This window comes from Pagrus pagrus, assembly GCF_965226575.1.
Source record: "Pagrus pagrus genome assembly, chromosome: 14".
In the NCBI taxonomy this organism is placed as follows: domain Eukaryota; kingdom Metazoa; phylum Chordata; class Actinopteri; order Spariformes; family Sparidae; genus Pagrus; species Pagrus pagrus.
In genome coordinates this window covers 11,582,495-11,600,026 of record NC_140198.1, presented here as the reverse complement: position 1 = coordinate 11,600,026, position 17,532 = coordinate 11,582,495, and the positions used below count along the sequence as shown (strand labels likewise).

The 17,532-nt window shown below is 38.5% G+C and overlaps 2 protein-coding genes across 3 annotated transcripts; both read right to left on the bottom strand.

Moving 5' to 3' along the window:
• Positions 1-208: 208 nt before the first annotated feature.
• LOC311268981 (sorting nexin-12) lies at positions 209-9,982 on the bottom strand (the record flags this gene model as incomplete). 2 transcript variants are annotated; one of them, XM_084372969.1, is made up of 5 exons in its annotated part: positions 9,558-9,982; positions 6,782-6,877; positions 6,343-6,467; positions 5,184-5,274; positions 209-4,654 (listed from the first exon to the last, which is right to left on the bottom strand). In XM_084372969.1, exons 1-5 carry the CDS (start codon positions 9,714-9,716, stop codon positions 4,649-4,651), a joined length of 477 nt encoding a protein of 158 aa, XP_084229095.1. In that variant the 5' UTR covers positions 9,717-9,982. The 2 variants fall into 2 exon arrangements, with proteins under 2 accessions (XP_084229095.1, XP_084229094.1); XM_084372968.1 differs by lacking the exon at positions 209-4,654 and having other exon boundaries at positions 5,172-5,274; positions 9,558-9,981.
• A 51-nt stretch (positions 9,983-10,033) lies between these two features.
• On the bottom strand, positions 10,034-16,164 carry LOC311268980 (cytokine receptor common subunit gamma-like). Its single transcript, XM_084372967.1, has 8 exons — positions 16,046-16,164; positions 15,339-15,429; positions 14,569-14,738; positions 14,194-14,327; positions 13,925-14,090; positions 12,749-12,857; positions 12,022-12,079; positions 10,034-11,907 (listed from the first exon to the last, which is right to left on the bottom strand). The coding sequence occupies exons 1-8, from the start codon at positions 16,107-16,109 to the stop codon at positions 11,644-11,646; spliced, it is 1,056 nt and encodes a 351-aa protein (XP_084229093.1). The 5' UTR covers positions 16,110-16,164; the 3' UTR covers positions 10,034-11,643.
• Between the last annotated feature and the right edge of the window lie 1,368 nt (positions 16,165-17,532).

Below are 17,532 nucleotides of genomic sequence, written 5' to 3'. Positions count from 1 at the left end.
GGTTCAACCGCTTCCATGTTCTTTCCCATTTCACTGTTGAATTAGGTCATCCGTCACTCTGCAGCCGTTCATCCAGCTGCCGTGACTCTCTGATCTGTCTAACTGCTTCTCAGTGTGACGCACTGATCTCACAGAGTAAATGGGGAGTTTGAGTGGCTTTGTTTCCATTTCTTCACTTTATAAACTGAAAAGAGACATGTAGACATGGGACAGCAGGCAGCAGGAAATTTAATTGGTGGACAGAATTAACAAGGAAGTTCCTCGTCACCCATAGTGGAACTGCAATGGTAACATGTATTAATACACTTCACAATAATATTGATAGAAAGAATTAAACAGCTGAAAATAAGCGCAGAATAAGCCTTATTTCAGATCAATAAACCAGATGCTGATTACGCCTTTAAACAATGAAATATTGTTCATATAATGAACCTCTTGTCACAGTGCTTAGATATGGTTATTTATCTAACTTAACATTCCCAATAGCTGATTTGACAACACACAGCCAAAGTGTAGGCATGATGATGTAACTAAGACAGCAGAGTTAAAACAATTAATCAGGGAACAATCCCGTCTAAGAGCATGTCCAGAACATAAAACTCAGGGGGAAAATAGTTTGATTGGAATGACATGTCTGTGTCCTTTTTCATGATGCTACATGTTGCTCAACTTTGGGAGGTTATCATCAAACTCACATCTCCGCTAGCGAAAGAAAACTCTAATCAAAGCAGGAAATTACCCTCATTTTAAAGTTGATCAAATCAATTAAAAAAAAAAACATTCAGAAAAAAACAAACAATCATTGTAAAAAAAAATCTAGCTATGACAAAAGGATATATGGAACATTTTCTTCGCTGATTACTGAATCAAAAATAATGTACATAGTTTATGTGGAATGACTGAATAAAGACACGACATCAAACAATTTATAGATTGGATCTCCGGGAGCAACAGTTGTGTTTTTTTCCTACACCGTTGATACTCATCAGTTCTGACATTTTCCACCAGCTTTTTAAATGACGTGATGTAGAAATAAATGTACATGGGGCAGGTGCAGCAGTCTGTATTGTCTTTGCAATAAGAGAGAGAAAGAGACAGACAGCAAACATGAGAAATAATGTACAGACATGGTCGGGCGGTCAGTGCTGCGAGTCTCTCTGAGCAGATGCACTGACCGATGTAATGGCACAACATTTGAATATTATACAGAGAAAACATTGTTTGATGATTTGCATTTGTTTGTTAGAGGAGGCAGGTGCTTGGGCAATAGTTAAAAGACATTGAACAGAATTGCATTATGGTCTCTAGAATCATTTTAAATTAGTGTATTCTTGTTTTCCTTCATGGAAAAAGGAAAACAGACAGAACCAATATACAGACTTTTGCTGTAACTCATTCTGAAAGCACCACACGTATTTTGCAACAGGAAGAGCTGGGGAGTGAGACGTTGTGATGTGAGACGATAGATTTAGGATATCATTATATTGTGATGTGGCCTGAGTGTTGTCTTTTGTTCCTGGTTTTAAAGGCTGCATTACAGTCAAGCGATGTCATTTTATGAACTTACCAAAATGTTCTTCTTGTTCTAATACTCGCTTTTTACCACGTAGTCATCATATCCACATTACTGATGCATATTTATCAAAACTCTCATGCACCAATAGTCATCCCTACAATATTATATATATCGATATCCAGGCATCTGGCTAAAAATATCACGATATTTGATTTTGTCGTCTAGGCCTAGCATTTATGAAGTACTTTAGAGGAGATTTCAAAATATCAAGATATTTATAATTTAATGCAATATATAAAAAAAACCCTCCCAACCATCACTTGTGATTGTTTAGATAACTACATTTAATTATAATTTTAAATCGTGACCATTTTACATGACTATCATTTTATTTTACCTAATAGATTATCTGGCATAACTGCAAACTTTTAGGAGTTTTATGTAACTGAATATTATATTACATTATTTAAATTTGCATCAACTTTTTCAAACTTTTTTTGTTTTGTTTTTTGTAATGGCTTTGGCTATTTTAGCCTGTTGTGGTACACAGAATCTTCCCTAGTATGTTTTATCCTTTTTGTTTGATATGCTGTCATTATAAATGAGGGTCACTCCTCAGTGTTCTCTCTACTTCTGGCTCCCTTGTCCCTCAAAAGTCAATAGCCTTTGAATTGGTTTTTGGTTTTATGCCTGAAATAAGGTCTGTGGTTAAGACAAGCTTAGGAAATTTGAACTTTTGGTTTTACGACATAAAATACGTCACTCATTACCCCACATTTGAATTATAAAGCCTTCATGTGGTAACAAAATGCGGTTGCTTACAAGTGGCTAAATGAGACGACAGAAGTTGTCGGGGAAATTAAACGAGACTTAAATGAGACTCATTTACTCACTAGACCATTGTAAATGAAAACCAGTTATCGTAAAGTGTGTGTAGTATACTGGTGACGTTTGAGATGATGCTACCATGACAGTTGGTTTCCAGCCTAATGTGAGCCTTTTACTTCTGGAGATCGCATTTATGCTTCAAAAAACATGAAAGTATCATAAATTTGTGTTTGCCACAGAGCTTATTTTCTGCAATAATCTCATAGGCTTTTTGTCAAGGGAGCCAGAGCGAGCCTAATTTTTTTTTTAAGTAAGTCATCCCTGCAGCAGTCTACAGCTTCAAAATATCCAGGTATTATTTCAAGGCCATATCACCGAGCACTATTTTGTAAGTGTCGTTAAATCCTGGAATAAAACTGAACATGCTAACGCGTGCTCTTTGTTGGTGTCAGATTTAAAGCAATAAAATGTATCTTTCTGGCAAGAGAGCTGATGGAGTCTCATCCTCGGGTCATCAGATACTGACACTTTGGGCTGGCAAACGCACCAACCCCTGACATCAGCATTTGACAATCTGGAAATGAGACGTAACAATCAACGATCTTTCTCCAGAAAGTTATTCATACTCAAACTATACTAAATCATTTTCTTAAACAGCTATTTGCTTCTATTAAGGTACTAAGATTGACAACACTGGACTTATTCAGTTAGGCAGGCAAGTAAAAAAAAAAGAAAAAAGATGGCAGCTCTAATACGAGCTAAGCATGGTACATCACACAGGACTGCATGCAGTTTTCATGACATGGAGTCGGAACAGAAAAGACATTCCCTGAGCTGAGGGGTTACTGTGCATCAGACTTAAAGAGTGGGCATCATGCAGTGAAGATGTTCGCATCACTAATGTGTCATTTTCAATGTTTTCTGCAGTGCTATTAATTCATCACTTGCATGTAACCGATATGCAGTTAGTGTAATGCAATCCTTATGTACGGACATTCAATTTAATAGGACATTAAAACGAATTTAGCTCATTAAACATAAACAATGTCTAATGAACTGTACATATTGATGGTAGAATCGGATGCAAAAGACAAGGGTGACATAAAAACGCTGTTTTTTCAATATTTACTTATCAGCTGCTTTGTTTTTCATGTCTGGAAAAAAATATTGAAAGGTTACTCTGCCAATTTTATACATTAAAGTGTGTTTACATGTCTTGGGGAGTATTACTGCATATGTGAAAAAAGTAGTATAAAGCCTTTTGTGGCTCCAGAGGAAGCTGCATGTAATCTAATAAATTGCCTACGTTGATGTCACTCAGTGTCTATATTGAATTGTGGGTAATGTGGGCATCAGGTTTGAAAAGTGCGATATCTTTGGTTCTGCTGTATTGATTTTGATCATTTGTTTTAAAACTGTCCATAATGAGTCCAAAAATGTCAGAATAATTGATAATGGTCGATGCTAGACCAGTGAAATGCTTTTCAAAACCAGGAGCCTACATTACCCACAATGCAACTTAGTCACTGACTTTTTTCACATATGCAGTAGCACTCCTCAAGACCTGTTAACACATTTTATGGTGTAAAATTGGCAGTTGCCTTTAAGCAAGTAAAAATCTGAATCAACAGACTGAACAACATGATGGTGATCAGAACATGTAGTGTGTAAAATGAGCTGTCAGCGAGACTGACACACATATTGCAAAAAAAGCGTGCAAGTTTGCCATGCAGCCAGTGATTAGCGTTACTGATAATGACAATGTATCAGAATTAGTTTGAAAAGACATGTTTGAAACAAAAAGCAGCTCTAGTCATTGGTGATGTACAGTACTTAATCCCATTAAACAATAGTTCACATAACTCAAAACATGAGTGGTGGTTTGTATTTCCACTGGTGGACTGAGAAACTTCTGCAAGCCTGTTTCTGAGAAATTAACTTTATTGCACACATTATCAATAAAAAAAGCTTTTTTTTCTCTCTTTTTTCCCACAATTTTTCTCTTCATCCAAAACAGGCTTGCAGGATGTTCTTCCCTTTGCAACACACCATGATCACTACAACAATTTGGGGGGAATAACTGGTTGTTTTATGTGACAACCCGGGACTATGTGCGGCACATTTAAAAGGTTAAAAACCACAGATTGCAGTCAGATCTCTTGTGATCATTTACATATGGTATTATCATTGTTTTCCTCAAGTATTTGTGAACTATCGTCTTTGGTCTTTATGGTGCCCATGCAACCCCCTTTAACTTCCAGAAAGCTCTTGAAGACAAGATAAAGTAAAGCAAACTTACTTCATTCATACCTAAAAAAACAAAGAGAACAAAACATGATCAGTACTCTCCTTCACAGTCTACATGTATCCCTATGGTACACATTAGCGCCAACACACATATTTGGACATTATTCTACTTTATTCACATTATATTACAATCATAGATATATGACACTTGTTAGGGAAAGACTGAATGTATCGTACATTATTTTCATTCCTGAAAATTGTGATTAAGAGCCAAATCTTCACGATACAATCACAACTACTGAGGGGTTGCTTTCCTTATTGTACAATTATAAAACAAATGCACAGAAAGGGGGAGAAAGAGTCACAGAGTTGTCTGAAACATTATCAATATGTCCTGATATATAGCAGAAGAACATACTCTAACCCAAAGATAGTGTCAATATGACTTTATAATGATATACACAGACTGAGAGAGAGAGGCAGAAAGAGAGATTAAAGAGACGACGGCAGGGAAGAGAAAGGCAAGAGACAGTCCAACCTCCACCCCAGAGTTTAACCACCCCCACCTCCCTCAATAACCCTAGTGTCGTACTTTTCCAGGAATGTAGTTACGGTCAATGCTTTCCTCTTGCAGAAACATGTGAAGACAGCGCTCGTTCTGGGCCAAGGGGTGACCTGCAATTCTACAGATACGTACACACAGACGGACAACAGACATAAGGTTAAGCCGTGTGAACGGCTTAACATCTTTGGTAATGTCTGACTCTGCTAGATAAGTGGATTTCTGTTTAGGCTCACACAGTTTGTGGCTAGAAAATACAGCTTTAAATATGATTTACACTTAAAAACATAGCATGTATTTTAATGTATACCCCTATCACACTGGACAAAAGCCCCACTAACATCTGGCTTTCATCTTATATGTGAATATGTATAATCAGCATTTGCTCCTGGTTCAACAGAAAGCTCTGGGGTGTGATAGGCTGTGATGGAAACACAACACGCAGGTGAACAAGCTAATATTCGCCCCTCTTCAGAAGCGATTATACTGTATGATGTGACAGGTGTAGAAGTTAAGGCTGCTGGCTTGTAAGTACTTTTCCATCTGTCTTTGATCAAGCAGCACTCGAACATCATTCAGTTGACACCGAGTTTGATAGAGAGACTGAAGCAAAAGACATTTAAAAGTAACCGTTGTTCAAGGCTTTCGTGCTCGTCAGCTTGCAAATTTTGCTGTCGTCTCGATGAAGACTGATGGGATAAAGACTGAAGAGGATTATGATTTGCTCCCGACTATTAGTAAAATATCAGAAAATGTTGAGGCTGATTATTTTAAATGGTTTTCGATAAAAAAAATTGCAGTATCGACATAAACAACTGTATTTTTTATTCTTCTCTCTGACAGCAACTTGACACATGCACTTCTGAAGTGCCCATTTAGTCCCACCTCCTCCAGAAGTAAATTGACTTTGTTGCTGTTGCGCTTAACAGACAGCAGCCTTGTTATATATAAATGTTATTCCCTCATCGTTGCATCAATTGTTCCCTGTGGTATCGAATATGGATATTTTTAAAGGTATTGTATCGAAGTTAGGAATTCCAGTATTGTGACTACTTTCTACTGCTGCATTCGTGATAACGAATGTGGCACAAAAGACAAAAAAGTAAAAATCAGAAAGGCAATCTTGTCTCCTGGCAATGTGAAAAAGTCTAACACCAAAAGTGGTATCAAGACTGTTAAATTGACTGACCTGTTGATGAACTGCTCCAGGCCCATTCGCCGCTCCTCAATGAAGGACTCGTCAAAAAGGCCCTCATCTGAGCGGAATGGCAACTGTCTCTTCAGGGCTTTGCCCGGCAGAGATGGTACTACAATCTGCAGGTGACAGGGGTCAACACAGGTGATAGCAACAATGAAAAGTCAAAAATCCACACCTGCTGTGCTTTAAGGTCAAAGCTGCATACATTTCTATAAATATACTTAACTCACATTTTCATTTACTGTCAACACAGAGGACAAACCTACAGTGTAATCATACTGTTTACTTTACATGATCATCCATGTAGGGCTTCTATTGTTCTAAATGCAACACAAACATCGTCACTCATCAGATCACTGTAATTATTAGTTTGTACCCACCAGCCTGCTTAAATGATGGATCCTGAACCATGTCATTATTGTGCACTCACCTTACTGTCTCTTTCCAGCTCATTCTTTAACCACTCAAAGTCACTGTATCTTCTTCTCACACAGGAATCCTTCAGTTTGAAAATGGGAAGGTTTGTCTACACAAAAAAGAATAAGAAAAAACACACAAAATAGCCACTGATTTAATCTACATTCAATCATTATGGGTTAGGGTTAGTTACTATCATGACTGAGTGATGAGGGTATTGTAGAAGTGCCTTCAGAGACAAAGGTGTGACAAAACATATCTCTTACTGCCATATTTTGACCAAATTATTGTGATACAAGTCAAGAATTAGACTAACAAACTAGTCTAGGGTGAGAATTTTCTGTGTAAATCTCTGGTGGTTGATTATTTTATGGGCAACTGATCATTTAGATTTCATGTCGGTAAATAGTGAGAAATGAGCGTGCCCCAATTGTCTGTGCAAGTTTTGCTCAGTGGTTTGTGGTTATTGAGGGGGAGACCCTTTAACATGACTTCCTCATGATTCACTGCTGTAGACAGTGTGAGTGGGCTGTAATGAAAAATGTGTTCCCGTAAAGATTGGCTGGTTTGCTTTGGTCTGTCTAAAGTTGTGAGACAGCACTATTTAGATATGTAAATGAACAAAAATTAACATTGATTAGTGGACTTCACCTCCGGGGTTGCCACGTTTGTTTACCATAAGTGACCTTGAGCTTGCAGCTTTTTCTGCAAAGTCACTTACAAATTTTAGCGAGTTGCATATTTTTTGGGCTTGTTTCCCAAGTGTAGCTGCTTCTTTGAGCTTGGTCCCATGTTTCCTCCCTACTCTGTCAAATAAAGCTTAAATGCTAGAGTTTGACATGTTTTACTGTCAGTTCACAACGCCGTTCCCTCCGCCCCTCCCTACCCCCCATACACAACACAGACACGGATGACATTTTAAAGAAAAACAGTGTGATTATAAAAGGTATTTTTTAGCTACAGAGCTAACAATGCCAGGGACAGGGTGGGCGAAATATGGGAGAGTGGGAGTAAGAGACTGTTTTGAAGGACTGGATTAGACGTCCTTAGATGTGGCATTCAAAGGCATTCTGCAGATACTGTAAGTTTAGTGTGAAAAATGAAGACGTCATGCAGATCTTCTTCAACATACCAGTTTTCACGGATGATAATGCAGTAGCCTACTTGATAAAGTGCAGTGATATGATTAAAATCCCAAATATGAGGTTACATTAGGCTACAAAGAACCACTGACATTTGGCCCGCTCATTATATGCAAATTAAAACATACCAAAAAGATGTCAATTGAATGTCTCTGAAGCCGTCCAGTGGACAGCCAGAATGAAAGATTTTTTGGACGTCTTTTCAATGTTCACTATTGATGTCCAAGTGACATCCTTGCAGTTTTTACAATGAAGTCTTGACATCTTTTCAACTTCAGTCAAAGACGTCTAAAAACTTCTTGTCGCTCAAAATGAAAGTTTTTCTGATGGCCAAATTTTATTCCATGCAGCAAAAGCTACAGAAGGAGTTTGAATGAGCCGTGCACTCTACCAGGAGAGCTATTAATCAGGTTTACAGACCATGTTTTGGTCATCCAACCTGTCACCTGGACATCACTGATGAACGCTGAAAAGACATCTAAAACAGGCGTCATCTTTCATTCTGGCTCTCCAATGGATGTCTTTTCAACGTTGAATAGATGTCTTTTGGATATGTTTTTGCATGTTTTTTTGTCAAAGCCAGGTCGCTTCTTTTGGGCTTGTTTCTCTCGCCAAATCTGGCAACCCTGCTCACCTCTGCTCCAAATAACTATCTACTCAGTGGCAGTACACCTGCATGAGATCACGAATGCTATTGGCAAGCTGTCCAACAAGTAGAGATCCACAAAACACCATGAGTTTCGGGATCTCTTGTCGAGACAAGCCTAATAAGTCTCAATTACGCAATCACGGCTTTAGCATAAGCTTCCTGAAAATGTTGCTCTCAAACTTAGCTGTGTCAGGGATTTTTCAGCCTCCCGCTCGTACAAACTTAACTGCCAGTTGACCAAACGAGGAAGTTAAACGTACCACACCTCTTACTATGTGTGCAAGTGTTCGTATATTTACCATTAAATAATGAGAATAAAAAACAGGCGACGCTGCATACCACTTCTCCCGTTTCCATACAAACATCGACATTGTTAGCATTACCATTTATTTAGCTACGTCGCTAGCGTTTTCACTCGCCTCATGTTTACTGAGCAGTAGTATCGTTTCTTGTATGTCTGTTGACGTTGTCGACCAACCTACTTTCACATCTCTATATGCTGGTAATGTTAAATTAGTCCTTACTTTCTTGACAGGGAGTATGTAAGCGCCTGTAGCGTTTAACGTTAGCTTCTAGCTTCACTGTGTCTGCTGGGACTCTAGTGATGTTTCATTACGTTTCACAGGATTTAGTTTGTTTAAAAGACTGTAACTTTAACTCTAAACACGTCACATGGCTGAAACTGTATGGTCACAAAACTTCAAGCTAGTTACACGCCAACCTTGCTGCTTAACCAACTACATCAAGCAGCCTCTGGTAAAAAAAAACCCACACTGCAGGCCGCTGCCAATCCCCGGTGCTTGATTTTTACTGGCGCGCCATCTTGAGCTACTCCAAGCGCCGAATGTCAACGTCACAGCCGCGTCCCTGCGTTGACTCCGGCACAGCGGCTAGCTATGCTAACTGGCTAGCAACAACACTGTAATTACCAGTTAGCCTAGCGAATAAAAGCTAATGCTGCGAAAAAGGTGTTGCTGGCTCGCGGTTCGGACACCTACCCGCATGCGAACTTCGTAAGTTGTGTACCGGGTCCGTCCAACTCCAATGGTTTGTGGATCATAAACGTCTATTTCCAGAAAATTGCTGGGGGGGCCGTAAGCATCCAGCAGGTCCTGGGGCTTAGAATTCAACCGGCGAGTGTCGGCCACCTCTGACATTTTGTCGGGCTGTAATTTTTTGGACGACCAACGGCGAATTCAAACCAACTAGATGCACATTAAAATCTTAAATCTCATCTGAAGACATCAATTGATTGCGATAGCTGATCGGTTCAGCTAAGGAAGTAGCTGACTTGTATCTCTCTCTTCTTGCGGGGGCCAGCCGCCCTGCGCCCTACCCTTCTTGAATCTGAAAAATGCGTTGACTCAGTTCCGTGCTGTGCGGGACACTGCACTCCCTCTAATGGGCAATGAAGATAAGTGGACAGGGCAGATTGAACTAGGTTACCCTAATGTCATGTACAGTTGCACACGTATTGTAGCAGAGGTTTATTTAGATTTATTTAGCACACAGGAAAAAAATACAGCAAGACTGCACAGCTGAGATACAGATGTTGGACACAAGTATAAAAGTATAAAAACAAAAATACACAACCAAATTTAAAAAGTACATTCAAATACAGTAAGACATTAAAAAATTAAAGGAATATAATACACACATTATTATGTTCATCTTGATATCAGCACATTAGATCACCTGAGTATTAGACTATCAGTTGTGGTGTCACTATACATAGTAACTAATGGCTTTATTGATGCATAATGAATTATTCAGCAATGCTTTGTAGATCAATTGCAAGAGCTTAATTAACTATAATGGCACTCAGTAGAGTGCATACCTCCACCAAGGCCCGACAGTCGCCTTCAATTCAATCGAGCCGAATCCAAATTCAAATAAAACAATTTTATATCCGCTAGATTTGTGTTTTATTTGGATCTGCATCAAATTAAAGCTACTCACTCACAGACACCAGCCACCTATATACACAAAAAAAAAAATCATCAACATCCATGCATTGTACCCTGTGAAATTAACAAAAACATTGAAAAACACCTGATCTCACAATGTTAAGAAAGTCAATAAAAAAAAACAATCATGGATTCACCCCCAAAAGATAAAGAGGTGTATTGCGTGCTGAGACTCCATCCAAGTTTTGTAGAAATCCGTTTGGCTTTAGCAAGATTTCTGTAATCTCGCAGACAAACCGACAAATGAGCGGACGAAAACATAAACTTCTTGGCAGAGGTTAGAACAATGAATGCTGCCTTTCTAGACATTATATATTTAAAGTATAAGTATAAGTATTTATTATAAGTATTTCCCCTTTTTAAGTTGACCTAACTTTCAACCAGCTATTGAAATGCTTCCCTGAAATAGCCGAAGAGAGGTGAGTGAATGATATCATATTTCAGAGTCTGTAAATCATATTCCCAGTGCACAATATAAACTAGTCTCCAATTTAAGCAGAAGAATAAAACTTCAAAGCTGAAAATAAAGCTGCAAAAGTTTTCTTTAAATTGTTTTTTTGGCCTTTGTTGATAGAACAGCTTCAGAAAAATGACAGGAAGCAGGGCAAAGCCTCTGCACATTGGACCCGTTCTACCAACTGAGCTGATGGGCGCCCCAAGTCAGGGAGTTTTAAGAAACATTGGATATTATATTCCACATGCAGACTTTAATATATTCGCTTGCCATAAGTAAGTCCCTAATGTGAAAGATTTTTCTCTCATAATAAACTATGTTTTAGGAGTAACTGATGTGTTTTTAGAACATTTATTGTTGTTGTTAACCTTAAAGCAGACGTTGTAAGGAATTAGAGGAAGTGATTGTTTTAAATGCCCTTTGTCTTTTATGTGAGGGGAACTTCCATTGTGGTCCCCTGGTGTAAAGAAACACACAGACCATTGATAAAGGTAGGACTCACAGTAAAGCACTTTGTGCTGCACGCCCGTGTATGGAAAGTAATCTATAAATAAAGTTTGATTTGATTTGATTTGATAAATATAGGTCATTTATCCACTTTTTTTTATCCTTGGCCTTGATTATAAACCTTTGGTAAAAACCCAACCGTGCCTGAGCTGCCTCCTAAACAGAAACCTTCTCAGCCTCCTCAGATGAGACGGACACTGTGGAGGTGGAAGAGGAGCAGGAGGTAGGCAGGTCTGACCCGTCCAAAGGGATGAAGATGGAGCAGTCGGTTTGGTCGGTCGTGACGGAGGAGGTGGAGCAGTCGGAGCTGTCGCTGCTGGACTGGGAGACAGGAGAGTACTCGCGGACGGGACAGACATGCTCATTGTAGTTAGGGTAGAAACTCTCAGACTTCAGGCAGTTGGACTCTTGAAACCATTCCTTTAAAAAAGAAGTTGTAGGCTGCTGAATGTACACTCTCAGTCTTCTCATATAATCCTTTCAGTGACTGCCTAAAAAAAAAATAGTACAAATACAAATCTGGATGGCACTAACCTCTTTGAAGTTGAAGGTCGGCTTGGGAACAGGCACAGGCATCAGGATGACTCTGACCCTGTATGGAAGGAAGGCACATTTTCACTTTTAGACGATCAACAACAACTCATGTTTGTTATGTTTGTTCTCTACTCTTGTGCTTGTTCTGTTTTTGATTCTGCTGTACATGACCTCACTAGCATCTCGTGACGACATAATCTCTCAAAATGTTTTGAATTACAAAGTGCGTTAAACAAACAGTGTGCCATTTCTGCCACTAGGGGTATCTCATCAAAACAAAACAAGAGAATTAAGTAGCGTGAAATCATGAAACCTATCTGGTGTGACTCAGGTTGAAATGTTCATCGACAAACTATAATTCGCACAATGTTTGGTCATGTTACTTTCTCACTTTTTGATTCTTTCCAGGAATATAGCAACATTCGACCACATGAAACACATCGTTACCTTGAGTAAACGTGCAGATTTCCCTGGTTTGAGCTTTGGGATAATGTTAGTGCCCAACTCAAGAAAATATATAACATTGTCTAGTTGTTTTGATGCAGAAATGTCACAATATCTTTAAAAATTTGGCTTTTATTCCCATCACCACTTACATTTACTCTCCCTTTAAACAATTCACATTTCTACAGCATAATGCTAACAGCTGATAACAGTTTGATCAGGAACATGTTGGTGGTACTAAAGAAACTACCATGATTTACACATGACATATCTGCCAACTCACCTTTCATGGTGCAGCAACATTATGGCCATTAGGATGAGGGTGAGAGCACCCAAGACATACATCAATGGGGTCCACACAGACATTGAACCATCCTTTGGATATGATTTGTCTGTCAGGTGGATAGAGAGTGAGAGAGAGAGAGAGAGAGAGAGAGAGAGAGAGAGAGAGCAGCATTTCACCACTGACCTCCAGTCATGTGTGCTTACAGGACATTAAGATTGCCAGTAGTAGTACTGGCTGTGATAGGCTGTAAATGGGCTCTATTACATTTCTCGCCATGAAAGCTGATTTATCAACATGCATTGTATTTGGGAACAAACAAATAACAGTGCGTACCTCTACCAACACTATGCATTATTGTCAAACTGCCAATTCTGGCATGATTTTGATTTACAATTTAAATGTTTCCTGTTTTATTTTGTAGAATTCATCCTCATGTGTCTTATTGTGACTTTCAACGTCCTGTCTTAGTCTTTTTTCTTGCCCCTTTTCTATGTACTCCTGTTTTATTTCTTAATAAGTCCCTATGTATTAAAGACTGTGTTTTCCCTGTAATCTTAGTGTTTGTCTGTTTCCCTGCGTCAGTCCTGCGTTTCCGTTCTCTGTTCCTGTTTTTTTCCTTGAGTCTCTTTGTTCACTCTTCTTGTTCTCTGCCCTCATGTTTTTTTGCAATTCTGCCTGTGTTCCCCCGAGTTTCATCCTGATTTGTACTTTATTTAGTTTTTTTATTTTCTTTAGTCTTTTGGATTCTCCCCATCTTGTTTTGTCAGTATTGTTGCCTGCCCTTTTTGTGGCCTGGATTTTTATACTCAGACGACAGTTCACGTTATTGAAGCTCGCTTTTTGTTTCTTCACTGTCATCGTGTCTGCATTTGGATCATCATCTTTTTGCAAAACCAATAACAAGTTTCACATGTTCGAATTCATCAATGATCATAACGCTTAAATCTATCTTCACAGAACCTATGTTCATTTTTGAAGAAAGTATAGGAAATAAGTCATGAGACACATCTGGTCAAATTTTAGTCCCATTTAGGCATTCTAGCTCATAATAACTTTAGCATGTGACTGTATGATATTAGGTAATGATGCAGTTTCTATTGGTTGCCAGCAGAAGTCAGTGATTACTTCATTCTTTTAGTACAAACTACTCTAAGTTACTGTACATAAGCTTACCTGTGCTGTTGTTGTTTCCCCAGGACACAGGCTCACTCCAGTTACTCCAGATGTCAGATTCTGCACAGGTTTTCCCAAATTTGCTCCGCACCTGAACCTCATAAAGTGAACTGTTGGAGGGCAAGTTGATGCAGTAATTCTGAATCCCAGTACTGACAGGATCTGACTAAAATGGATAAAAACAATAAAAAAAAGGCAAAGACACATGAACAAAAAAAAGATTATTAAAGATTGAATGGTAGCTTTTTTATTTCTTCAATTTCACCTACATTCCAGATCTTGTTATTGATCCTGTAGCGAGCTTCACTCTCCACACAGCCTGAATAACTCTGGTTCCAGTAAAACCAAAGGTTGGCGTCGGATTCCATCTTAACAGTCAGGTTGGCTGGTGGATATAACATGACTGGAGACGACACAGACCATTCAATGATAGAAAATATACAATGTGATGAAAAGGTAATGCCAAATGCTAACATTGTTTTTTCCTTGCCTAGAAAAAGATTATAGAGTTACAGTAATTCTGCACTAGTAGATATAAACACAAATTCTTCCCATAAAATTAAACTGCCTCTCCTTCATTAATTGGTTTACTGTTTTGAATAAAGCCTCCAAATATTATATTGCCCCCCAAAAGATAAGCATACCTTTTTCTTTAAGCTCATGCTGCTTCTGAAAAACATCTTGGCCATGTTGCAGTTTGGTGTGAAATGTGCTGAACCTGTCGTTTCTGTTCAGATAGAGGTGGTTACATCCAGTGATTGTGCTGTTCTCTGACAGATAAGTGGTGCACTCGCGCTGGTTTTCATTTTCAAACCTGTAAAGAAATTACATTTAGTCATTCACACACAAGGCAAAGTAGCTAAAAATGTGGTAGTGATCACTTAATCTTTCAGTCATCTGCAATAGGAATATTTGGGAATTGACACAGAAAGGGTCACATGTCCCATTGGCCTGGGGACAGGATAAATTAAACATATTACAATATGACAAGTTTTTCTTTTCTTTGTGATGTTCCTGTCTGTAATTTACTAAATTGAGATATTAGGGCCCATATTTATTTATATTTTATATTTATTTATACTTTATATTTATTAAACCTCCAAGGGGCCTTCAGTGGTGCACAGTGCAGAACAAGTGTCTTCAGTTTACAATGAGGTCCCTTAACTCCCTTAAGTGATCACATGATTAATCGCAAACAAGAAAAGGAGCATTTTAGTTAAAAAGAAATGCCATTAACAGCTTTTTTAAAATCATTTTTAAGTTTGAGGGTGAAAGTAAAAGTGAGGGATTTTGACTTTTATCTTTTATCAAGTCCAAAATGTTGCTCTTGGCAGTTTGATCAATTCAGATGTCTTTACAAAATGTGTTTCATGGTTTCGAATTTGCTCGGGTTAAAGTCACAAGTTATACAAACCAGCCGTAGAAGGTGTAATTGACCTCTGGAGTCCCCTGCTTATTCCAGGAACAGTGGACATATTTCATATGCACCACCAAACAGTTCACATCTGTCAGAGACACGAGAGGGATGGGACCAACAATTCATGAAGAAAACTGAACAAACATCATCAGAGTGACACACACACACACACACACACACACACACACACACACACACGTAGACTACAGTAATAGCAGACACACACATAACTAGGAAATGGTGACTCATTACGTCATGGGGAATTTACAAAGAAATGCCCTTAATTTACAGTTTGATTCAATTTATTATTGGATTTCAATGTATTATTTATTCAATCATTATTTACTCAATCACAATACATACATTATTTACAATATGATGACTTAATTATATTTAAAGACACGTGCCATCCACGTCTTCTTTCTAAACTGGGTTTTATTTTTTAGGTAAGTTATCAAAATGATAATGGCGATAATAAAGATTTCTGTTTATTATAGATTATTACTAATACAAGAAGACAAGAAAGGCGGATTCACCCCATGATAACCAAATGTAAAACAATATGATTAGATCAGCAAGAAGCCCTTTAGCAAATTGAATAACTGCTCAGACAAACACAAATAGTTTAAAGACAGGTATCACTGATGTCGTAGTTTACCTATGATTTAAAAAAAGTTATTTGTTAGCCTTGAAAAGGTTGTTACCTGGCGGTTTCTTGGCAAACACATGTCCTGTCAGACAGAGAAGTAAAAGCAGGCGAGTTGGCATCGTGGAACTTTGAAATAGGAAGCTTTCAGCGAGAGCTAGAGGTCGTCTACATCTGAGTTTCTCTACATTTTATAGTTCACTTCCTTGTTCGCTGCTTGATTGTGTGGGCTGCTTCCTTTCACCGGAAACTGATAGGGCTGTATATTAACATGACATGGCCGCAGATAGGCCTCGTGCTGTACGCAGCCTACGTATAATGTAAAATAACACACAATTTTCTGATATATTTTATAATGAAATTTGGTGAAACCAAATACTACATTTATCCCAGTTCTTTTCAAAAGTTCTATAACCAAATTCTTAACTTTCAAAAATGTATCATTTAAAGTTAACAAACTGAATACCTTATGCAAAGTGGTCTGGCTGATGCTGGGTCACAGGTGACCATGACATAAATCTGGGTTCTGGGCCAGACATACTGATACAGCTGCTAAATTCAGGCCCATTTCATGTGCACCTGCATGAGCATGGCTGCCAGATCTGGACCACCTGTGGAGTGTAATTCATTGCTGTATGTGGGCCGAGTGTAAGTGGCTGTGTTGCCCGTCACTGGGTCGAACCGACTTTGCTATGTGGTGTGTGTTTGTGTATGTCTTTCTGTAAAAATGTGGTTATGTTATTGGCCACTACAGCCACTACCACACCTGCTTTTAGCCAACTGGCATGAACACAAGCACTTTTACTTGACCTCCATGCCTAATTTCAGCCTCCAACGGTGAAAACTATGCCTGCAAAAGGGTGGGGAAATTTTTTGTGGCCGGACCAGACTGATCAAATCTATGGAAAATGTCTTGCCGGTCTATGCAGATAAAAATCTGTTTTGCAAATGTAGCTTTATAGCAGATAGTAAAGTCACAGTATGTTTCAACACTTTTTGAGTCACAAGGATATCTGACAGTTGTACAGCACATGCACAGTCAATGTCTGTTTCAAGGATAGCCATTACCGCTCTTTACTTTTTAACAAAAGAAAGATAAAGTAGAGAGAAAGCTGTCAGGTTTTTTGATGAAATGTGAATGCAATAGTTTACCAAATTCAAATTTGGTTGTTTCCACCAGCATATGAATGAACAACGTGTCAGAAAACTCTCATGTTGCCCCAATTAAATTATCTGTCAATCATTATTTCTACACTTATAACAAGCAACCAAGAGCTAAAATGTATCTTGTGCATGACATAGGCCTGTGCATGTCGCTTTCTGTGTGCGCTCCAAACTTGAGTTTTGTGGGTTTTTGTTTCCTACCAGAGGAAACCATGTCAAAAATAATGATTGGGTAGGTACACCTAGTGTGTATGACAGCACCCAGGCACATTTTCTAATCTTCATTGAATAATCAGAGATATGCTGATATTTTAAGAACCTATGTGCTGCAATTCTGGAGAAACTAACCCTCCAAATATGTACAAAGATTCATAGAGAGGA

Coding starts and splice junctions, on each gene's coding strand:
- LOC311268980 (XM_084372967.1), bottom strand. CDS start 16,109: ATGCCAACTCGCCTGCTTTTACTTCTCTGTCTGACAGGACATGTGTTT. Junction 14,328..14,568: donor GCATGAGCTTAAAGAAAAAG/GTATGCTTATCT, acceptor TGTCGTCTCCAG/TCATGTTATATCCACCAGCC. Junction 12,080..12,748: donor ATGTTGCTGCACCATGAAAG/GTGAGTTGGCAG, acceptor CCTTCCATACAG/GGTCAGAGTCATCCTGATGC.